Source organism: Carassius carassius, chromosome 22, assembly GCF_963082965.1.
Source record: "Carassius carassius chromosome 22, fCarCar2.1, whole genome shotgun sequence".
NCBI lineage: Eukaryota > Metazoa > Chordata > Actinopteri > Cypriniformes > Cyprinidae > Carassius > Carassius carassius.
In genome coordinates, this window is record NC_081776.1 from 659,151 (window position 1) to 684,890 (window position 25,740).

Consider the following 25,740-nt stretch of genomic DNA (forward strand, 5'->3'; position numbering starts at 1 on the left):
TATTTAAAAAAAAAATGTCTTGTGGATTTGTAAACATCTTTTATGTACAATATCTTACTCAGGACCGTACGAAATAAAAAATAACATGTATTTAGTATGATCTCTCTTATTTTGTTAAAATTATTCACATTTTCACAGATTCTGCAAGGGGTGCCCAAACTTTCGATTGCCACTGTACTCGATGAGGGAGTTTATGATTGACAGCCTGTTACTTAGCAACACGCTCAAACATTCTAACAGTGACATCACTGCGCTGGTTCTTTCCCAGCTAACAGGAAACATTCTCACAACTCTCACTAATGATTTTTAATAGTTATATAAACGTCAGGACAAAACTTTCTTAAAGTGAATTTATGGAACATTACGCCAAATAAATATTTGATATACATTAATTAAGACTCAAATCTGAAGTCTCTCATGTCCAGAAACAGGTCATGTAGAGAATAAAGCTGCACAAAAACAGTCTAATTAATTAACGTAAGGGTCTGAAAGCAGGTCAAAAATGATTTTACATCTGTTTTTGCTTCCTTGACTAATACTATAAGGGAACTTCAGCTGGGAAAAAGTCAAATATGACCTCTCGAAACTCACTCGTCTGTAATAAAAGTGCATGTATTTGGAATATTTAATATCTTTAATCTCTTTTCTTCTCTCGGTGGAGCTGTGAAGGTTTTCTTGAGCCTCAGGGAAACACGTGAAGCATGAACGCAAAACACCAGTCTGGATCTCGCACAACATTCCTCAGGAGAAGCCAAAGAGCATCTCTGACGCTCAGAAACTTCCCAAATGAAGCTCAGACGGCGTATTAACGGCTGATCTCTAAAGACGGATCTGAAGAAAGGCCAGACAGCTTTATGAAGCGAAGCTTGTAGTGGCTTTAGCTGTATTTCTGTGTCTCTCCTTCAGTGTTTTATGAGATTTATTTGCCCCGCTTTATCAGCTGGTGAAAATCCAATCGCTTAAAAAAGCACAATAATACAGCAGAAATAATAATTCAACAGAACTCTCACCTGAACATGAAAATATGCAGCATATAAACCAAATGAAAACAACAACATGGAGTTGTGCCTTTGGCTCCCGAAAGATTTTCAATGGAAAAACACTGTGATTTAATCTGGGTTTCCAGGAAGCTTCCAGTGAAACCAAAAGCATCCGTGGAGCTCATGACAGATTGGACCTGAAGGAAAGTAGCGTCAGATGCATTTTTAGGTCCGAGGATGGTGTTTCCAGACTATTAGCACAGGAAGAGAAAGCGTGCTGGAGAGATTATTCACATTTCTGAGATCAGGTGTGAGTTTTTACATCGCGTTCATATTCAGATGACAAACTGTTGTTCCTTCAGTCAAGCAAATCCTCCTTTAAAACACCAGATCTCGAGACGGCCGGCTGCGTTCTGTCAGATTACTGTCACGAAAGCCCATTAAGAAGTTCTTAGGAATGTCTCGTTCTTGAAAAAAATAATATTTATAGCATTTGGAACAAACAATTAGATTTAATAATAAAAACTCATATTACATCATATTTTTCTTCCTTACAGCTTGAATATATATATATATATATATATATATATATATATATATATATATATATATATATATATATATATATATATATATATATATATATATATATATATTTGATTCTAGTTCAAGGTTTAGCATCTTTAGTATTTATTTGAGTATTTTTTATAATTTTTAAAAATGTATTTTAATTAATTTCATTTAAATTATTTTAGTGTTATGAATTAAACTAAATTAGAAATGTTGTAAATAATTTTACAGATATAATTCAAGATTTTAGTTAACTATAATTTTTAACAAATAATATTTTTACTAACATTTTTTAAAAATCATTAATACATTGGGATTTTCAATAATAAAATAATAAAAATATGAAATAATATAAGAAAATGTATAATAACTAAATTAAAAAAAATATTTTGATATTTTTAAGCATCTTTTAACACAAACATGAGCTCTGACTTCTCTATGCTGTCATTTCCCGTTTTATAGTTTTCTTTGAAAATAAACAAAGCCTTTCACTGGATTCATTAAAAAGCAGTAAAACCCACACTCTAATAGTATATACTATAAGTTTTAAATATTAGTAATGTTCTAAAGCAAAACCCTGTTTTCAAATGCATAAATGATTACCCCAAAATATTCAAAAATACATTGTTTAGCTTTCTAATTTTTTGTTCTTTGTTACCATCCCTGGACTTCTGGTACTAGTTCTGTATGAATGGCTTTTGAATGTGCACAGCAAAAGAGGGAAGTAAACAAACTAATGCAAACGACTTTTAACAGATGCAGAAAAAACAGAAGTTCAGAAGTGCTGGGAAATGTCAGATGTGACCGAGACTCATAAATATTAGTCACAGGCCAGCGCCTTTCACTTCAGAGAGAGAGAGAGAGAGAGAGAGAGAGAGAGAGAGAGAGACATGTAATTAATCACAAAGCCTATCTCAGCCCCCAATAACAAAACTTTACTTCTTCCATTAAACTGCTCTCACTCTGGGGTATCTTCCTGTCATATCCGCTCAGATAAGCCCATGTGTGTGTGTGTGTGTTTCTCTCCAGCACCAGATCAGGTTTATTAGCAGAGCTACAGAGATCTCCTGTATCTGATACCGCAGTGGAAATGCACCTGCTCATGGATTGTATCGGTGACTTTGGCAAGCCGAGCGACACAAAATTCATCCACAGAGGCGAAAAAGTGAAGAAACCGCGACCAGAGGAGGCGAGGAGCTGCAGAGATGACATTTCTCCAACAAACAGACCCAGAACAACCACGGTCAGAGCCAGAAATGAACACTTTCATTAATATCACGTCACTCAAAACCTGAATTACTCACTTTTTCCCGAAGAACACAAAAGGAGACATTTAGCAGAATGTTCGTGCTGCTCTTTTCCATTCAAAACATATCTAGTCTAGTCTAACATACTTGCTTACTAAAAAACAAAATATATATATATATTATTTGCACTTGGAACTCAAGATCAATTTGAGTGCATTGCACTGTGGGATACAGTATTATAGTTTTAAATTTTAAAATTATTATTTTAAAATGTATTTTCTTTTAAGTTTAGTTTTAAAGTTTCAGTAATTTTGTTAATCTTTTTTTTAAATGTCTTTAGAATTTAAATTAGTTTATATTTCAGTTTTTGTTTTTGTTCTTGTAGTTTCATCCGTTTGAATGAATTAAAAATGAGAAATTATGCATTGGCGATTAGCTAAAATAAAGTATAAAAAACTTTAAATTGTGGTTTTAGGTTAATTTCATCCACGGAATGAAATAAAGGTAATTTTTTATCTCATAATTGTGAGTTAAAAAGTTGCACTTAGCTTGTTTATTTTTCGTCAGAAACAATTCTCTCAATTCTGACATAGATTTGCACGAAAAGTCATAATCGTGGAGAAAAAAAAGCTGAATTATGAGATAAAAGATTGCAATTACATTTCTTTCCAGAACTGCAACAGTTTATATCTCGCAATTCTCATTATCATTTTTTTTTTTCATTACGAGAAAAGTCATAGTTGTCTCATTGTCTCTCTTCTCAGACAAGAAGAGTGTGTGACGAGTTCTGATCCAAACCCCAGTGAGCCTCTGTCTACATCCACAACATTTTTAGGCCTAATCACCATTTCCTTTACACAAAGACACCTTGTTTTGACCAAATTAGAACTGAAGCACAATCAGACCTGGCAGCATCTCACAAGGGTCAGAATCCGACAGGTGCAGAAGGTTCCCCGTGTGCTCCAGACACTAATCATCAGGTCTCTTCAGCGAGCCGCTCATGGAGCCAGAGGGTCTCATTAGCCGAGAGACATCCTGGCATCGTGTTATATTTTAAGGAAGCCAATTGGGGAGTGATGAAGAGCTCAGTGGCGCCTCCTCATCACAGCAATAAACAAGATGCCATAAGATGTCGTTACGGCACACAACAAAAGATCAGTGCATTAAAAACGTCTGGGCGAGTGAAATGCAGCTCCATCAATACCGTAATGCAGAAGCTCCTTTATAAAAGAATCAATTCTCAGTTACTGTCCCGGTGCCGGACTGCGAGGGGCAATATTATCTCATCTGTTCATTTATCATGGGCTCTGTAACGTTGGGCTGTCAGACATGTTTTACCCAGCAGCTCTCTGATTACAATCACAGTTTCCAACTTCACTTCTCAGCTCTCTAACTTCAGATCGAGCCATAAAACCCCACAATATGGCCATACTGTGATTACAGAGAACAGAGAACAGCTGAAGCGTCGAGGGATATTCTGCATTAAATCAGGAGGAGATCAGAAGGATAATGTGTTAGCTTTACTGTCGTCTTAAAAATAACGTTTTTTGGCATTGATGGTTCCATGAAGAACCTTTCCAATCCACAATAGTTCTGTTTTGATGCATTGCATCCTTTTTACTTTTTATCTCTGAATTATGAGAATTGTGAGAAACAAACTCAGAATTTAGACTTTTTTTTTTCTCACAACTGAGTTTTCCCTCAGAATTCAGTTTACATTTCGCAACTCTGACTTTTTGTTTCTGTCACGCAATAAAAATTAAAGGTTAAGGTAACTGCAACTTTAATTCGGACACTTTTACATAATTTCTAGTTCATATCTCACAGTTCTGACTTTTTGATTTCTCAGAATTAAGAGTTTACATCTAGTTACAATTGCAAGTTAACATCTTACATATTTTCAGACTTTTTTTTCTTTCTCAGTATTGCACGAAACAAAGTCAGAATCGTGAGATATCAATTCAGAACTGTAACAAAAAAGTCAGAATTCTGAGATAAAAAGCTGTAATTACCGTTAAAAAAAATTGTTATTCCATGGCAGAAACGGCTTCCATAGAACCAAGATTCTTAGATTATTAAAATGTTCCTCAGAAAAAGAACACTGTTCTTTAAAGCAATAATCCCTGTGAAGCCGTGGTTTACAGTGAATATATAACAGCTAATGGGCATTTTTAGACACAACTAGAGACTAAAACCCCGTCAGCTGTTATATATTCACTGGCTTCACGGGGCTTATTGCTTTTATAAAACAGTTATTCCAAACAATATAACTCCTCAGAAACAGTTGTTGTTGCAACAAACCGGTTGCCGAGCAACACACAAACATAAACAAAGGTGTATGTTACTTTGTAGTTATTTAAAACAGCTTGGAATGCGGCTCAGCCAATCAGAATCAAGGAGCGGAACTATTGCTCACTGAAAGGTTCTTCAATGGAATTGAGGGTTTTTCTATTGAACCTTTGTTTTTGAGAGTGTAATGTGATTCTACAGAACATCTAGCAGGTCTGATAAGACTGAAATAAAGGCAAGATATTGCATGCATCTCTATCTGACAGCCGAGGGACTTTTCTCTCTGGATTCCTCGTATTAAGTATCTCAAACTCAATGTATGACCCTTCTTGCAGGTTTCCCCGAACATTTGTCGCTCTGACAGCAGACTGATTGTTGTTTCCATCTCGGATGGTTTCTGAGAACAGAATCAAGGCTAGCGATGCTCCAGCAGGCCCACTTCCTCTACAGACGCCAAACTATTTAGAGACTCACCATTCCAGCGAAAACAAACAAAGATCCAAGACTTCACTTCCTAGGCCTCTTCCAGGATTTGCTGCAATCGCAGCTCCAAAAGTCCTCCCAATCTGTAGCTCTGCTCCAAAACCTAGTCAACTCCTGTGCTGTTTGCTGTCTACATAGGCAGCACCCTTCTAAGGCAGCACACCAACTGAGATGAAACACAGAAAGCGTCTTAGAACTGGTAAACGGTCTTCCATGTTCATCCTCTGGTGATAAAAAACTATCAATCAGAAGGCATGCAATAAATGGTGTGCAGATGATTTATACTATTTAGATCAGCTTTGTCGCTGTAGTGCACCTGTGCCCCCTTAAAATACTGCCTACCTAGGCAGCCAACTAGGTTTTGGAGCAGATGCACATCTGTGTGTCAGTGAGTGAGAGGATCAGTGTGAAGCAGAGCACCGTCCACCCCCTCAGCTCATTACCCAGAATGCAGCAGTGCTCCTCTACATACAGGCAGTAGTGATAAATCTTCTTTTATTTGCAATTAAACCCGCTTTAATAGCAGTCCAGCGGCCATCGATTTCCCAGCGAATGAGGAGGCCGGACTCTGATCGGGAGGAAAGAGGGAAATTTCACAGCATGTTTCCTTTGGATCTACTTAAGAAACACACACACACACACAGTCTGAAAAGTCTGAAAACGTTCCGTAGCATGTTATAACCACGGTACTTAATACAAGTGTAAGGTCTTTTGGTCATAATTGCGAATACAAATAACATAAATCGAGGTGTTTTGGATTTGATCCTTCATTAAGCATAATTTCAGAGTAGCTGATCACGAGCCGTCGTTCTGTATGGAGTTCTGTAAGGCAACCGTAATGAGACAGACAGGAAGTGAACATGCACGTGCTAATTAGCACAGCGGGCGATTCTACCAGTAATGCAAACCCTCGAGATTAAACTGAATTTGGTCTGGAACACGAGCGTAAGGCTTTTAATTCTTCAAAAGTGAGATAAGATGGGAAATAGTATGCAGGTAACAGCAGTGTGGCTCTCGGACATCAGGAAAAAAAAAAACTAAACAGGGCTGAAGTCTTGAGTTCACTTGAAAGGAAAGGCAAAGTTAAGAGAGACACACACAGAGAGAGAGAGATAATTGGGTATAATTCTGGCAACCTCATTATCTAGGTCCCTCACCGCCCCCCATCAAATAAAAGCCAGTCTGATCGTCTTCTATGAATATTAAAGTTGATTATTATTATGTGTTCATAATCACAGTACCATTCAAATGAATGAGCTCATTAGATTTTATTCAAGGATCCAATAAATCGGTCTAAAAAAGAGTTTTTAATCGTGTTGGTGATTTCCAGTGCTGTTCTGCAGCTTCGGTGGTGTTGAAATTTGCCCCAAATATAAAGAGACTTGATGAAAATCCCGTTTAGAATTAATCCATTTTTACAGAAGAGATTTTACTGTGTTCTTTCATAGCTCTTTTACTGCTGTGATATGACTGTTTTCATGACTGATTTAACCCTTAGTTTTAGAAAATATTATGTTTTTTGAGAATATCTTGAATTTTTTATTTTTTTAGGGGGGGGGGGGTGCATTGTGGAGATGGTAATTTTTGTATTTTTTATTTTTTGAAATTAAGATTTATGCATCATCTGAAAGCTGAATAAATAATATTTTGATTGATGTATGGTTTATTAGGATCAGACAATATCTTGCTGAGATACAACTGTTTGAAAATCTGGAATCTGAGGGTGCAAAGAAATCTAAATATTGAGAAAATCATCTTTAAAATTGTCCAAATTAAGTTCTTAACAATGCATATCACTAATCAAAAATTAAGTTTTGATATATTTCCAGTAGGAAAATATCTTCATGGAACATGATCTTTACTAAACATCCTAATTGTTTTTGGCATAAAAAAAAAATCTGTCTAATGTTTTTTTTGACTGTGTCTACAAATACACCCCATAGACTTAAGACTGCTTTTGTGCTCCAGGGACACATTTACACATGCACATGGACGAAATGTAACAATTTGTGAGAATATTTGCTCACAAATACTCAAAGAAACCTAAGATGTGGAAACATATCTTTGTTATGAGTTCATTAAATTTCCAATCTTGTTTTTTTTGTCAGTTCGGTGTCAGCTATAATAAAAACTGCATGTTTTTTAACCCATATATTGAATAATTTTACGTATATGTAACTGAATGCAACATTGCTTGAAATATCATTATCATTAGTTTCCAAAGAAGCAAAACAACATTTATGACTCTTTAGAAACTTGGCATTCAAACCAACCGCAGCCAATCAGCAAAATAGGAAGAATTTATATACAGTACATTATTTTTCTAAACAAGAAAGCATACGGTGTTATATTGCCCCTGTTGAGAAACACTTCTCTCTTGGATTCATTTAGAAATTCTGATGAAAAACTCCCATTGTTCTGCCAGAAACAGGCATTTTAATGACTTCAACTGAAGTCGGGCAGAGAGGAAAGTCAAAGGTGGAGAAAGTTATTACATTCTGATAAAAGATACTGAAGACAAACACTTGAGTTTCTTCAGAACACATTAAGACAGTAAACGGTCTCTGATGTGTTTATCGTCACATCGATCACAGACAAAACAAAACCAGCTGTTTGATATTCATGGACCGTCGTGAAAAACTGAAGGTGCCATTAAACTTTCTCAGTCGTGCAGCACCTGAATAATTGACTTCTTTGTGTTGTGACAGAGACAAAGGTGTGAGACTCGCAGAGGAGATCAGTAATTAACAAAATCACTTAATTAAAGAAAAAAAACCCCATGATCGAATCCCTGCGCTCGTTTCACTGTATCAGTCGATTAGTCCAGGTTCTGATGACATCACCAAGTGTAACACTTTACAATATAGCATTAGGCAACTTTAACATTATTATTTAGGAAGCGACTGGTAAAACTGTGAAGTGTTACAAGTTATTTTAATGATTAAAATTAAATAAAAACAAACTTGAAAAATAAAGTTAATATAAAAAGTAAACGAAAAACAGCGTTGTCATAAATTAAAATAATTATTTTTAAGGGGTAACACATTTATAGGTACATTTTATTTATCTATCTATCTATCTATCTATCTATCTTCATTAATAAAAAATATATGAATAAAATTATATTTATTCATATAAATTTATAATTATATTATAAATCTATTTAAAAAAATCTTAAATGCATACTTAATATAAATATATTAAACAGTAATAAATAACATAAATATATATATACACACACATATATTCCTTGAACAACAAAAATATATGAATAAAAATTTAACCAATATATAATTTATATATATATATATATATATATTTAATATTAATGTATTAAACTAAACATATATATATATATAAATAATGTATTCAAAACAAACAAAAATAACTTAAATGCATACTTAAATGTATTAAATAGCAATAATATATATATATATATATATATATATATATATATTAATTGAACAACAAAAACATATGGGTACAAATTGTATACATAAATATATATTTACAATATTTAATATGAATTAATAATAATAAATAAATATATATATATATATATATATATATATATATATATATATATATACTCTCATAATTATACACACATAATATATAATACGCTTCGGTTGAAACTGGAAATTAGACAAAATCAAACAGATAATTTGAAATCGTTTTATTTGTTTTCAAAGGAATTTTTCACAACAATAGCAGATATGGATGTTTTAAATGCTCATTCGCTGATCGATGTGAATCTCGGTTCAAGACTATTGAAAGCTAAAACACCATCATGCAAAGAGAGAGAGAGAGAGAGACAGAGACAGAGACAGAGAGAGGGAGAGGGAGAGGGAGAGGGAGAGACAGAGACAGAGACAGAGAGAGAGAGAGAGAGAGAGAGAGAGAGAGAGACAAAACCTGTTTAACACTTTACAAGCGCACAGCATTTATTTCTGCCACAACAACACAAGATCAAAGGGGCACAAAAGCAAACGTGCACGTCAGCAGAACGATTCAAGCATCTGTAATATTTGTTCTTTAAACATCTAATGCGACGGGAACGTCGTTGAGCTGAAGGAGGGAATCCTCGGGCAGGAATGCAGGGAAATTCATCAGATCTATGAACTATACAAACAACTCGTTTCTAATTAACAGTACACGTTATCATACCTCATCATCACACACTCGCTCACTCACTGTAGTCTGTACTCTAAAGTCCGTGTTTAGTGGTGTTAGACAGGCGTTCCCATTGGTCCACATGGGAGGCATGAGTGACAGGTCCATTAGCCAATGGCTGACTCCGATCAACTAGAGGGGAAATTAAGCCCCTCCCCAAAATCAAATACAAAGGACATGGAGAGAAAATAAAAATAAAAAAAGGAAACCTAAAGGAGCTACAGCAGCCAGCGGGCCGAGACAGAGAGGTTTGTGCGTGAGTGTGTGTTTGCTGGATCCAGTGGTTGTGGTCAGAACCTCTCCGCTGCCGGCAGCGTCCGACTCACTTCAGTAGAGCTTTAATAGCATCGCTCTCGGCCGCCTCGAACGCACTGAGACCATCCGGACCTTTCCTTCCCTTATCAGCACCCTAGAGGAACACACACACATACACACTGATTAAACAAGTTCTGCAGCAGAAACAAACACACACACTTGCATTCATTTTTATAAACTAACAGGTTCACATGCAGGGTGTGTGTGTGTCCTAGTGTTGAGACAAGATTGAGACAAACTTACACAACACTGCGGTGATTCAAGACCAAACCATTCTTACACACACACACACACACACAGTTACACAAGGCTCTAGTACACACAACCACACTATTACACAACTCTATGGTATACAACATTACATTTTATTATCTTAAAAACATTTTTACAAAATAATTTTCTGTGATTTTTCTGAAAACAAATGTGATTGGCACATATAAAAAATACCCAAGTTTGCTGCACTTCTTTGTAAGGCTGCACAATTTTGCCAAAAATGTTTGTGATTATTTATATGACTATATGAATATTACTTGTGTTACTTCTACTAAATAAATATATTAATATGAATTATAACAGTATAGTAGAAAATTGTGTATCTATTATACTTATTATTATTAATAATAATAATAACAATAATATTTATTTTACAGCACAACTGATAGTAAAATTATTATTATTTTTTTTATTATTATACATTTTTCAGTGATTTTTCTGATTGCGGTAACCAAGGAAAAACTTTATCACTGCTGTTCATAAGCGCAGCGTTGATTTGTTTACAGCGGTAACCAAGGAAACACTGTATCACTGCTGTTCACCAGTCCAGCGCTGGTTTGTTTACAGCGGTAACCAAGGAAACACTATCACTGCTGTTCATCAGCGAAGCGTTGATTTGTTTACAGCGGTAACCAATGAAACACTGTATCACTGCTGTTCATAAGCACAGCACTGGTTTGTTTACAGTGGTAACCAAGGAAACACTGTATCACTGCTGTTCATCAGCGCAGCGCTGGTTTGTTTACAGCGGTAACCAATGAAACACTGTATCACTGCTGTTCATCAGCGCAGCGCTGGTTTGTTAACAGCGGTAACCAAGGAAACACTGTATCACTGCTGTTCACCAGTCCAGCGCTGGTTTGTTTACAGCGGTAACCAAGGAAACACTATCACTGCTGTTAATCAGCGCAGCGTTGATTTGTTTACAGCTGTAACCAATGAAACACTGTATCACTGCTGTTCATCAGCGTAGCGCTGGTTTGTTTACAGCAGTAACCAAGGAAACACTGTATCACTCCTGTTCATCAGTGCAGCGATGGTTTGTTTACAGCGATAACCAAGGAAACACTATCACTGCTTCTCATCAGCACAGCGTTGATTTGTTTACAGCGGTAACCAAGGAAACACTATCACTGCTGTTCATCAGCGCAGCGCTGGTTTGTTAACAGCGGTAACCAAGGAAACACTGTATCACTGCTTTGCATAAGCGCAGCGTTGATTTGTTTACAGCGGTAACCAAGGAAACACTATCACTGCTGTTCATCAGTGCAGCGCTGGTTTGTTTACAGCAGTAACCAAGGAAACACTGTATCACTGCTGTTCATCAGCGCAGCGCTGGTTTGTTTACAGCAGTAACCAAGGAAACACTGTATCACTCCTGTTCATCAGTGCAGCGATGGTTTGTTTACAGCGATAACCAAGGAAACACTATCACTGCTTCTCATCAGCACAGCGTTGATTTGTTTACAGCGGTAACCAAGGAAACACTATCACTGCTGTTCATCAGCGCAGCGCTGGTTTGTTAACAGCGGTAACCAAGGAAACACTGTATCACTGCTTTGCATAAGCGCAGCGTTGATTTGTTTACAGCGGTAACCAAGGAAACACTATCACTGCTGTTCATCAGTGCAGAGCTGGCTTGTTTACAGCGGTAACCAAGGAAACACTGTATCACTGCTGTTTATCAGCGCAGCGCTGGCTTGTTTACAGCGGTAACCAAGGAAACACTATCACTGCTGTTTATCAGCGCAGCGCTGGCTTGTTTACAGCGGTAACCAAGGAAACACGATCACTGTTCATCAGCGCTGTTCTTCTCCCTTAAACAAATAAAGTAGCTCAGAGAAATGCTTCAGAAGACAGGTTCTGTGTGAATCAACCCTCTACATTGCGAGTAAATCACTCATATATGCAACTAAATCTTCGCTCTGGGCGACTAAATGATGTCTAATATTAGCCAATGGCTGATAAATTCTCAGATTTTATTCACCAGTGTGTGAGCTGGAGGCGAAGTACAAGTTCAGCACAGATATATTTTCACTCGCCAAACACTGAGTGGTCTGTGATATTATCTCAATGGATAGGCAGCGCACCCGTGTTTGTGTATTTGGCGTACCCTAAACTCTAGTGCGAAGTCACATGACTCGCTGTCACTTTCTCTCACACGCACAAAGTGAATTAAAGCGAGAGAGTCTTACATAACATGCAGATTTTTGATGCGCTACATATAAACAAAATCATCATCCTTGTTTTGATTTCAGTAATATTCATGAATCCAGCAGCTTGTTAATCATTAGCGTGTTTGTTTTGTTCTTCTTAGTAGAATTCTTATAATAATACTATTATTAATATAATTTTATCAGTATTATTGTTAGCTTTTTCCCATTTTTTCACCAATTTGTTGTTTTCCCCCCTAAATGGCCAAAAAAAGCACCAACACCAGTCTTAAGTTTAGTTAAAATGACTAATTTGCATTCATACATAGTTACCAAGCTTTAATTACAATTACCAAACTTCTATTATTAAATAATACTTGATTATCATATTATAATGCTTGACTGACTGATGTTAATAGCATACTTTCAGATACTTAAAAAGCTGTGCTACATATATATAGTAAAGTATGGCAAGTATTATAAAGTATTACTAGCCAATGGTGATTCGATTGCAAAGGTGTCCGTAGAGGGTTGTGAACGGCCCCTAATTCTGCGGTTTCATCCAGAGTAACCAGACTTCACGCCGTTAGTGTCAAAATTCCTGCTAGATTTCACACGACACAACATTATTCAAGAAATAAAGAGCAATTTACAGCAGATTAGCCTTCCACACGACCGAAAAGAGCAGATTACGCCGTTATTGAGTAGCAGTGAATCTCATGCATAATCTACAGGAGCCAGTCCTGCAGGGTCCCTCGAACACGAGGGCAATCCTTTACAGAAATATTACCCTGCGGGCAGATCGATGTGGCGTATTGATCGTCACTGTGGATGTGGACTGAATTATTCCTCTTTACACACAGGTCAGAGTCTGCAGTCACAGCTTTACTCTGCCATCAAACATCTGAGGAGCCATCGATTTCTTCATTCACTCGCTGTGAAAACACCAGCGGGCACCGAACACACACCACTTCATTCTGTAGTTTCACATCTCTCGCCGCATAATAAACGTCTGTTCAGCTCGCTGTTTGTTCTCTGCGCTGTGGTCAGTGCTGATGCATGCTGGGTAGAAGATCATGAGTCCAGATACTGACCCTGTGCTGTACACATGATAACACAATGCACCAATCATATCAGCACTGATCAAAGTTTGCTGAAAGTAGATGATCACAATTCAAACTTGCCTCTTTACAAAACATCTACTGAACTGCCAACATGGCTCATTAGCATATCATTTGCATATTTTAATATTCACGTTGATAATACAAACGATGCATTAGGACTTGCGTTTACTGACCTAATAAACTCTTTTAGAGCCAAGCAAAATGTCACCGGGTCCACTCATCGTTTTAATCATACACTAGATTTATATCGCATGGAATCGATCTTACTGCTATAGATATTGTACCTCAAAGTGATGATATTACAGACCATTTCCTTGTATCGTGCATGCTGCGTATAACTGATATTAACTATATGTCTCAGCGTTACCGTCTGGGCAGAACTATTGTTCCAGCCACCAAAGACAGATTCACAAATAACCTGCCTGATCTATCTCAACTGCTATTTGTACCCAAAAATACACATGAATTAGACGAAATTACTGACAACATGGGCACTATTTTCTCTAAAACATTAGAAGCTGTTGTCCCCATCAAATTGAAAAAGGTTAGAGAAAAACGTACTGTGCCATGGTATAACAGTAATACTCACTCTCTCAAGAAAGTAACTCGTAGTCTTGAACGCAAATGGAGAAAAACTAACTTGGAAGTTTTTAGAATTGCATGGAAAAACAGTATGTCCAGCTATAGACAGGCTCTAAAAACTGCTAGGGCAGAGCATATCCACAAACTCATAGAAAATAACCAAAACAATCCAAGGTTTTTATTTAGCACAGTGGCTAAATTAACAAATTACCAGACGCCACCTGATTCAAATATTCCACCAACGTTAAATAGTAATGACTTTATGAATTTCTTCACTGATAAAATAGATAACATTAGAAATACAATAGCGAATGTAGATTCTACAGCGTCTAACACTTCAGTTTCATCCATCGCACCCAAAGATAAACTGCCGTGCTTTACAACTATAGGACAGGAAGAGCTAAATAAACTTATCACTGTATCTAAACCAACAACATGTTTATTAGATCCTGTACCCTGTACATTTAGCTGGCAGTTATTAAGCCTCTTATTAAGAAATTAAAACTAGATCCTAGTGAACTGGCAAATTATAGGCCTATTTAAAATCTTCCATTTATGTAAAATTTTAGAAAAAGTTGTGTCTGCTCAATTGAGCACCTTCCTGCACAAAAATGATCTGTATGAAGAATTTCAGTCAGGTTTTAGGCCCCACCATAGCACAGAAACTGCACTTGTTAAAATGACCTGCTTCTTGGGTCAGATCAAGGCTGCATCTCATTTCTAGTCTTACTTGATCTTAGTGCTGCGTTCGACACCATAGATCATGACATACTCATAGATCGATTACAAAACTATACAGGTATTCAAGGGCAGGCTCTAAGATGGTTTAGAACCTACCTGTTAGATCGCTACCATTTTGTTTATTTAAATGGGGAGTCATCTCATTTATCATCAGTAAAATATGGAGTGCCACAAGGATCCGTCCTAGGTCCCCTTCTATTTTCAATATAGATGTTACCCCTTGGAAAATTAGCTTCCACTGTTATGCTGATGATACTCAGCTATATATCTCAACGAGACCAGATGAAACTTCCCAATTATCTAAGCTAACAGAGTGTGTTAAAAATGTAAAAGATTGGATGACCAATAATTTTCTCTTATTAAATTCGGATAAGACAGAGATATTACTTATAGGACAAAAAAAAAAAACAGTACACAGAACCTTGTAGATTACAATCTGCAACTAGATGGATGTACTGTTACTTCTTCTGCAGTCATAAATCTGGGTGTTATATTAGACAGCAACTTGTCTTTTGAAAATCATATTTCCCATGTTACAAAAACTGCATTCTTCCATCTTAGAAACATTGCCAAGCTACGAAACATGTTATCTGTTTCTGATGCAGAAAAGCTAGTTCATGCTTTCATGACCTCTAGACTGGACTATTGTAATGCACTTCTAGGTGGTTGTCCTGCTTCGTCAATAATCAAGCTACAGGTTGTCCAAAATGCAGCAGCTAGAGTCCTTACCAGGTCAAGAAAATATGATCATATTACCCCAATTTTACAGTCTCTGCACTGGCTACCTATTAAGTTCTGTATCAGTTACAAATGATCATTACTTACCTATAAGGCCCTAAATGGTTTAGCTCCTGCGTACCTAACTAGCCTTCTGCCACGCTACAACCCATCACGCTCCCTAAGGTCACAAAACACTGGACTTTTGGTAGTTCCTAGGATAGCAAAGTCCACTAAAGGAGGTAGAGCTTTTTCACATTTGGCTCCCAAACTCTGGAATAGCCATTAGAGTACATTAATTAGCATATCAACACCTATTTGGATATTCAGCAGCTTGGTGGGTTGTGGCTCATTTCATATGCGAAGAGGTTAGCCAATCACAGAGCTCATTAACAGGTCGAGTTCTTAAAGATACAGCAGTAGAAACAGGCTGTTTAATTTTAGGGAAATCATAAAAAAACTTAATTATAAAATGCTTCAGGTGTACATCAGGGGAAATAAAAGGAATTGATGTAGAAGTATAATATAAGCTATTAAAGAATATAATGAATGACTTGATTATGCTGGAGATGATTATGGAAGTTGTACTTCCTGTTTAGAGCGTCTGACAACTTAAAAAAAGGGGAAGTGCTTTTCTAACTTTTTCTGTCTGTTTCAGTTGTGTGACTCTTCCTCTCATCTGCTTTATTTCTGAGCATCAGTGTGGGAAAGTGAAGGAGTGAATATAAAAAAACATCAACAGATGATATAAATATAAAAACAAGAAAGTTTCTTTTAATGCCATTCCTGCCTCAATGGCTATTTTCATGGTGCAAATCATTATTAAAATTAAATGAGATATTTAAGACCGCTTTAAAAAAAAAACCTTAGAGGGAATCAACAGAATCTTTTTTTTTTGTTAATTTTTAAATTAACAATGATTTAACCATGAGAATATTTTGAATTAACATTGCTGAGCTTAATACTGATGCTTTTAATATTTTTCATTTCATTCTGATTTTTTTGTCATATGAAATATATAAATAATGTACAAGTAATGGTGAAAAAATTATATAAATTAAAATCAATGTAATAATAATATTACTACTAACATAATAATAATAATAATAATAATTTTAAAAAAAAATCACAAAGAACAATTAAAAATGATCAAAAGTGCATGATATTAATATACCCTAAAGGATAAAATAATATAATGTTTTCTGCCTTCATTTAATTATCAGAAAAATTTAAATAAACAAAAATAGAATATATATATATATATATAAATAATATAAAAAAAACATAGGTCCCTATTATTGCAAAAAAAAAAAAAAACGCTGTGAAAAAAATATACGTTTTAATTAAACTGTTATTAATCAACATTTAATCAAACCATTAAAGATTCATGATTGCAATTAATTAGACATACTTTCTGGTTACTAAAAACCAATAAAATGTCCAGTAAGCTTAAAATGGGAGGACAAAATTTAAATAGGAAGAAAAAAAAAAAGAAAAGAAGATTTCATATTTCATAGAGCCCTATTACTGGTGAATCTTTAACAAGGGATTAACCCCTTCAGTAAGTTCATGTTTGAGTACAGAAAGCCCTGCACTCGTCTACAGATCTCATGGGGATTTCAGCTCATTATATAACCCCGTCTGACCCTGGGTATGTCCCGTTTACAGCCGCGTTCAGACGCTTTCGGCTTTCACCCCACAAACAAAAGCTCTTTCTCTGAGCAGCACTGGACGCTGTGACTGTACACACAACACAAGAGCAGAGACGTGTTTATTAGGAACATTCAACAACCTGCTGTCACTGTAATACAGACTGCAGACGCATGCCATACACTCTCACTGTAGAAACTAATCTAGGGCACAATGTGCTATATTAACATGAAGGAGTTTTCCATATCTATTTTGTTTGTTTTTTTACAGAAACGACTGTAAAAAAATATTTTTGTAACTGTAAAAGTATATTTTTATTTAATAATGTTATAGTATTTAAATAATTTTTATTTTATATAATTTAAGAGCCTTTATTATTATTAAATAATTATAAACAAGTATAAAATATAATTAAACATTTTTAATATTATTATTTTTTTTTAATCTTATTAAACAAAATAATTACCAGTATATTATCTTCCCCCGTTTCTTTTTACAATGTAGAATTTATTAAATAATGTTATATTGTTTAAATAATTTTAATTATATAATTTAAAAAATCTTGGTTATTTTTAATTAAATCATAATTCTAAACAAGTCAAATATAATTAAATATTATTAATATTATTATTTTATTTAATCTTCTAAAATAATTACCAGTATATCCCCCCACCCTTTCTTATTACAGTGTAGATTTTATTAAACAAAGTTTTATTATTTAAATAATTTTAATTATATAATTTAGGAATCTTGGCTATTTTTTTTTTCAATAATTAAATTATAATTCAAAATATAATAAGTTAAATATAATTAAATACTTTTAATATTATTTTATTTGATCTTATTAAACATAATTACCAATATATTTTCCTTTCCCTCCCTTTCTTTTTTTTATAGTGTAGAATTTATTAAATAATATTATATTATTTAAATAACTTTAAATATATAATTTAAGAGTTGTGTCTGTTTTTAATTAATAAATTATCATTCTAAACAAGTCAGATATAATTAAATATTTTTTGTGTTATTATTTTATTTAATCTTATAAAATAATTACCAGTATATTTCCCCCTTTTTTTAACAGTGTAGAATTTATTAAATAATGTTATATTATTTAAAAAACTTTATATAAGAGTCTTGACTACTTTTTTAAATTATTAAAACAATTCTAATCAAGTTAAATATAATTAAATATTTTTTTAAACACAAAATAATTACTTTTTATTTAAATAATTTTTATTATATAAGTATTGTCTATTTTATTATATTAAATCATAATTCTAATTAAGTTAAATATAATTAATATTTTAAATATTATTATTTTATTTAATCTTATTAAACATAAGATAATTACCAGTACCCCCCCCCCCCACCCCCTCTTTTCACAGTGTAGAATTGATTGTTATATTATTTAAATAATTGTAATTATATAATTTAAGAGTCTTGGATATATATATTTTAATTATTACATTCTAATTTTACACAAGTAAAATATATTTAAATATTTTTAATATTATTATTTTATTTAATCTCATTAAAAAAATTAAATAAATACATTATTTAAATATAAATTAAAATTTTAATTATTATTATTACGATTTAGTTAGGAGTCTTTTGCAGTATTTCAACTGGATTACACAAATATATTGATATTAAATTACATTTTAGATCATTCTAAAGAAGCAAAATAAAGTTCAACATTCTTAAACACTTGTGTAACATATTAATCGTTTAATATAAATATTTTAAATATAAAAAAAATATAAAAAACATAAAAATGCATGATTTATTTTACTTCTATGACACAGGATTATTATAATAATTTTAATTAGAAGTCTTTTATTTTGAACATGATGTGAATCACTAGATTATCCCACAATATGCACAGATTATTTATGTGATTATTTGTTATTTAAAATATAAACCATTTTTGTTGAGTTTCCATTGGGATAAGCTGTAATATATAGCATTACTGTATCTGTGATGTAAGATCTCGCTCAGCCGCCCACCTGTATCTCACACACACACACACACACACACACACACACACACACACACACACACACACACACACACACACGCGCGCGCATCAGTACCTTTTCTAGAAGAATCTTGACGCAGCTCACGTGACCCTCGTAAGTGGCAGACAGCAGCGGAGTGATGCCGTGTTTATCTGGAGCCTGTGGAGAACAACACAGCACATGTCACACACACACACACACACACACACGCTGAGCACAAGAGTGTGTTATCTCTGACAAGTCTCTTATCTCACGAGCATTTCCCCGTTCGCAGGGAAACCGGGACAGAGATGAAGCGATAGAGAGCGCTTTTGGCTGCTTTAGAATTATTATCATTACCATGCAACTTAAACTAAAATCAGAAAACATTTTATACACTTGAAATCAATTTTATATGTATATTTTTTTTAGTTTGGTTAATTTAAATAAATTTTTTTATTGAAATTTAAATGTAATTTTCTAATTTCATATAAGTTTAACTTTATGTACTAAGATAATTGAAAGTGAAATAAATATTAATGTTGAGGAACTATTAATCATTACATTATACTCCTACAACAAGTCAAATATAATTAAATATTTGTATTTAATGCACATATTTAATAAACAGACATTTTTTTCTAAATATTATTATACTATCAATTAATACAAATATAATTTATTATAAATTAATAAATAAATGTATTATTATTATTATTATTATTATAATCCTAAAATATATGAAAAATATTATATTATTCTATTAATTATAATTTTGTTGTTTTTCGTTTTGCCTTAAAATATTTCATTATATAAAGATGTTTTTGCAGCATTTTATTTCACTGAATTATCCCATAGTATACACAAAAGATTAGTTTATTTAACCTACAAATAATTAAAAATAAATAAACTTTAAAATGAAAATTAAAAATTAATAAAAGTGTCTCAATGATATGCAATTGTTGTGATTAATAAATTAATTATAATTATAATTTAGGAGTCTTCTGCTTCAAACTCACATATTTGTACGCAGTTTTTAATCTTATTGAATTATTCCAAAACTGGCACAAATAGATTGATATTTAATCTAGGAGTCATTTATAGACCATTTTAAAAATAATAGAAAATGCTAAAAATGATATGATATTAATGTGTGATAGCACGGTGCACCTGGTCAGAAAGTTTAGGGTCATAAATGTGACTCTGAAGCACAAAATCATTCTCAAGTCTCCGGGGGATATTTCTGGAAATAACTAAAAAAATCATAGCATGGGTCAAAATTATAGATTTTTCTTTAATGTCAAAAATAATATTAAGGATATTAAGTACAGATCATGTTCCAAAAAGATATTTAGTATATTTCCTACCTTAAATATATCAAAATTTAATTTTTGACTAGTGATATGCATTGCATTTTCATCAATATCTAGATTTTTTTTAAATAGTTGCATCTCGGCCACATATTGTGCTATCGTAACAAACAAATACATCAACGGAAAACGTATTTATTCAGCTTTCAGATGATGCATGCAACTCAATTTCTAAAAATTGAAACTTAAGACAGTAACATTGTGAAATATTATAAGTCTTTAATTTGGCAGAAGTGGACCCTGCTGGTTTGATGCTATCAGGTTTGTGTGAGTTAGAACTGCTCCAGTGACTCCACACATTAAACATTTACATACTGTCTGGAGCCGATAGTCATCTAAACACACACACACACACACACACACACAGCCTTACGTTCACATCGGCTCCTTTAGACAGCAGGAACTCCACCATCTCGGCCTGACCACAGTCCACAGCGTAATGAAGCGGCTTACGTCCTCCTTCCAGAGTCCTGTTCACATCCTCCGCCTGCACAGAGTCACAAGACAACGACAAACAGCGCTTCAGATTCAATACGAGAGACTACAGTCATTAGAGCACACAAGCGCTCATGGGGCTCAGTTTGGGTTTTATTTAGATGCATGGCTCATCTGAAAGCTGAATGCATCATATTTTAATCGATGCATGGTTTGCTAAGATCGGACGATATTTAGCCGAGATGCAACGATTTAAAAAAGGGTGCCAAAAAATCATTGTTTAAATCAAGTTCCTAGCAATGCATATTACATTTCATTATATTAACGGTTATATTTATCTTCATGGACATAATCTTAACATCCTAATGATTTTTGGCATAAAAGAAAAAAATAAATAATTTTGACCCATACAATGTTTTTTGGGTTTTTGCTGCAAATATACCCCAGAGACTGAATATTAGATTTATTATTCTTAAAGATTATACTATTTAAAAATCATTAGTAGTTTGCTTCTTAATTTTTGTTTTAACTAATTATATTATGTAACCTGGTTAGCGTTCATTATTAGGTAGCACTGATTTATAATATTTATTATTCAATAGAATTATATAATTTTTCAATATATATGATTCAGGGTACTTTAATCATCATAAATATCAATCAAAAAAAAAATCTATCAAAAATAATATATTTTAATTTCATTAATGGGGTTAGGGTTAATTATTAAAATATAATTTAATAATATATATATTATTCAATATAATTCTATAGTTATATTATAATAAAATAACACTGAATATTAAATAGCATTCATAAATTCAACAATTATATTATTATGTTGAATTCTGAATTATTCTTTATAATTATAATTGTAAAAAGAATTATGATTTTGGATACTTTAATCATAATAAATAATACTGAATAATATATATTATTCAATACAATTATATACTTATATTGACAATTGAATAATTTAATATTCAACACAATTATATATATTTTTTTTATATGATTTAAGATACTTCGGTCATTACAAACAATACTGAATATTAAATATTATATAAAGATTTAATAATTATAATAATTCTGAATATTATGCAATATGATTTTAGAGTATATCTAATAATTATAAATGAATTATTATTCCAAATTGAATATAATTTTGATCATATAAATGTAAGAGGGTTTTGTTTTAATCTCAAATGTTTTATAATTTGAAGCAGTATTTCATCGACTGAATCAGACATTAATAGACGATTATTAAATCTATATAATACGACATCACCTGACCATCTGAAGCCATCCGTTAGATCTTACTCAATTGGTCAGATTATGCTTTTTTTTTTTTACACTATTTGTGCCATTCGTATTTTCGTTGTGTAATACTCACTCCACTGTGTGTTGTATCTAGCTGTGAGTATTTAACACGAACCTCAAGGGTTTAGTCGCTTCACATTCACACAGAAAGCCATCGTGTGAACCAGCTGCGAGTGTGATCTGAGGTAAACCGCCGAGCTAAACACACACACACACACACGACGAAACACTCAACACTGAATAAGCCGCTCAAGATCTGCAGCTCACTGGCATACGAAGGGTTAAAGTGATGCTGTAAAGTGATAAAAGATGAGAGATTCTGAGGCTGACAGAAACAAAACCACACGATTCTCTATTCAGGAGGTGGAGCTCAAAACACCTGCGGTTTCCTGCCCACATCCTCAAACCACACACACACACACAATCCCATTATATCAGAAGAGGAGAAGGAACTCCAGAACACAAGCCATTATTTAGCACACACACACACACACACACACACACACACACTCTGAGCTGTAGGTCATGTGTTAAAGTGTGTATTCTGTGTCACAATATCACCTTGTGTAACTACACACACACAGACTGGCTTGCGGACCCCAGAGAAGTGTGTGTGTGTGTGTGTGTGTGTGTCTTTAAACCGTAAACAACCACCGCACAGAGCAAACCTATTATGTTAATACCACAATACTGCATGATTACTTTATTTATATACCACGGTTATACTTACAAAAAAATGGCAAGAAAAAAAAAAAAAACATTATGATCGGATAAAACACTTAACAACTGACCGATGCCATTCTGGAAATAAACATCTTTTAAAAACATCCACCTGTCGATTTTTAACAAGAGCAAAAACGGCATTAATTTAAAATCAGTATGTGATCAAAAAAAAAAAAAAACGCATTCGTCTTCATAATCTAAAATAAAAGAGCCATTAAAAAGTAAAATCACGCCGCACCTCTGAAACGACTTTCTGTTTCTGATGACATCATCAGTTCCTCGTTTCCTATTGGGTAACGCCAAAACAAGGCTTTAAAAGAGAAAAACTACTAAAATATAGAAAACAGTCAGCTAGTTAGTAGCTGGAGTCACCGTATAAGTAGATTACGGGATACAAAACATTTTTATAACAAGCCCGACTTTAATATCCGCTGTTGTTTTAACCGGATCAAACACTGGAGATCTTCTAGAAACATCCACCTGCTGCTTTTACCCTTAAGAAAAAAAGTACAACGGATAATGTTTCTTGGGCATAAATCATAACGAACTCGAATCATCGTTGCAAAGAAACACACATTTGTCTTAAATTTTAAACAAATTTCCTTTCATGCTGACGTCACCGCTCGCTCTTTTCTGATTGGATAACGCTTCAGGAGGAAAAACGAGCGCTTCGAAAGAGAAGAACAACAACAACAACAAAATATACAAAAAGAAAGAAGAGGTAGATCACAGAAAGGGTCTAGAAACCTTCACGATCTGTCGGACCTGTTTGGACACGTTTGTGGATGTATGTGATGACATAAAGTGTGTGTGTGTGTGTGTGTGTGTGTGTGTGTGTGTGTGTGTGTGTGTGTGTGTTTCTCACCTTCACCAGCAGAGCCTTCACCTCATCCAGCTCTCCATTCTTCAGAGCCCACATCAACTCCTTATCCCCCATGTCACCTGAAAGACAGACACACACACACACACACACACACACACACACACACACACACACACACACACACACACACACACACACACACACACACACACACACACAGAGAGAGAGAGAGAGAGAGAGAGAGATAGAGAGAGTCTGTATTATAGGCCTCCGCTCGTCAATTGTCCCGCGTCTGCTCTGCGGCTGTCATTATAATCCTTCGACTGTTTAACGGGTGTGTGAAGCAGCCTCGCGGATCACTCACCGGATTCCGGGTGTTTTTCGGGTTTGACAGAAAGTTTGTGATCCGACACTGACGGGATCCGCCTGAACTGCAGCTATCAACGGCACGAACTTCCGCTATCACACCAGCGCCTACAGACACTTCAGAATAAGAGTCCTCGTCCACACCCACCGCCTCAGATCTGTCGCGATAAAACGGTGCATGTGAAATAAAATTACAACAGTGGAAATTAAATAAGCAAGCAACAAACACACTTGAGAAAGTAATAGTGTGAAATAAAATACCATACTAATAATAGTAGGAATAAATCAAAATTGCTAACAGGAATCAATCAAATGGCATAAACTTGCCCAGCGTCATTTCAAAATAAGAGTCGACTTACCTCACTTGCTGTGTAGCTATAATAAATAATATGTTACGCTAAATAAATAAATAGGAGGAGGAGGAGGATTTGCTATTTAGACTAATATAATGATTGGAGGTGCTACAGGGTTAATATAATCTACTGGTAAATCTATTCAAATTTTTTTTCTTTATAAACAATAGCTCACTGTCTTATGGTAGGCTATTATTACTTGTTAGATGTATATGTGCATGTAATTCTTTATTATTATTATCTGTGATGTTTCATAAATGAATATAATAAATGAATACAGAAATACACACTTTTAAATGGTTGTGAGTGCATATGCCCGGTAACGTAAAATGTTCCAAAAACGTTTTGCTAATGATCCCATTAAGTTAAAAAACTCATGCTAATGTTTTCCGTTCGAAAAATCTAGTTTTTTAAATGTTAAAAAAGTAAAATAAAAATAAAAATGTCTTGGCGCGAACAAATAAGGGAAAGTTCCATTTCACAAACATTATGGAATTATTACTTTTGAATGTTCTCTGAAAGTTCTAAAACAAGTAGTAACATTAAAAAACTAAAAAATCATATGAACGTCCAAATATTATGTTTCAGGAAAAGGGTTCCTTGAATGATGCATAAATAATGTTTTTGTGCTAAATAACTGAACGTTAAATGAACGTTCTATTAACGTTACTGAAGAACGTTGATCATAACTTTAAGATGGCCTTGCCAGAATGTATGAGAACGATTCTGCTAAACGCTTCAGTTACTTAACATAACCTTAGTTCCCTGAGATAAGGGAACGAGCGTTATGTATGGGAACGAATCCAATCACGCCGCATTACGAACAACAATTACATGCTGCTCTGCGAGCCCAGTGTTAGAGCACTAATAAGGGCCCTGAGCTAGTGAGACCCTTCTGGCAGCCTCCAAAGCAAACAAACAGTTGTTCAGACTGCCAAAACAGTCTAGATCGTTCCACATAGACTCTCTATATGCTCCTAACAGTGCAGAAGTCCTTCACCTTCCCACCTAACCTCTCTTGTGCTGAGATATAGAGGATAACCGCACCGCATGACA

General features: G+C 34.2%; 1 protein-coding gene across 1 annotated transcript; it reads right to left on the reverse strand.

Moving 5' to 3' along the window:
* Positions 1-9,230: 9,230 nt before the first annotated feature.
* On the reverse strand, positions 9,231-24,484 carry LOC132098619 (myotrophin-like). Its single transcript, XM_059504686.1, has 5 exons — positions 24,330-24,484; positions 24,008-24,084; positions 21,041-21,154; positions 19,394-19,477; positions 9,231-10,151 (listed from the first exon to the last, which is right to left on the reverse strand). Exons 2-5 carry the CDS (start codon positions 24,077-24,079, stop codon positions 10,065-10,067), a joined length of 357 nt encoding a protein of 118 aa, XP_059360669.1. The 5' UTR covers positions 24,080-24,084; positions 24,330-24,484; the 3' UTR covers positions 9,231-10,064.
* Positions 24,485-25,740: the final 1,256 nt, after the last annotated feature.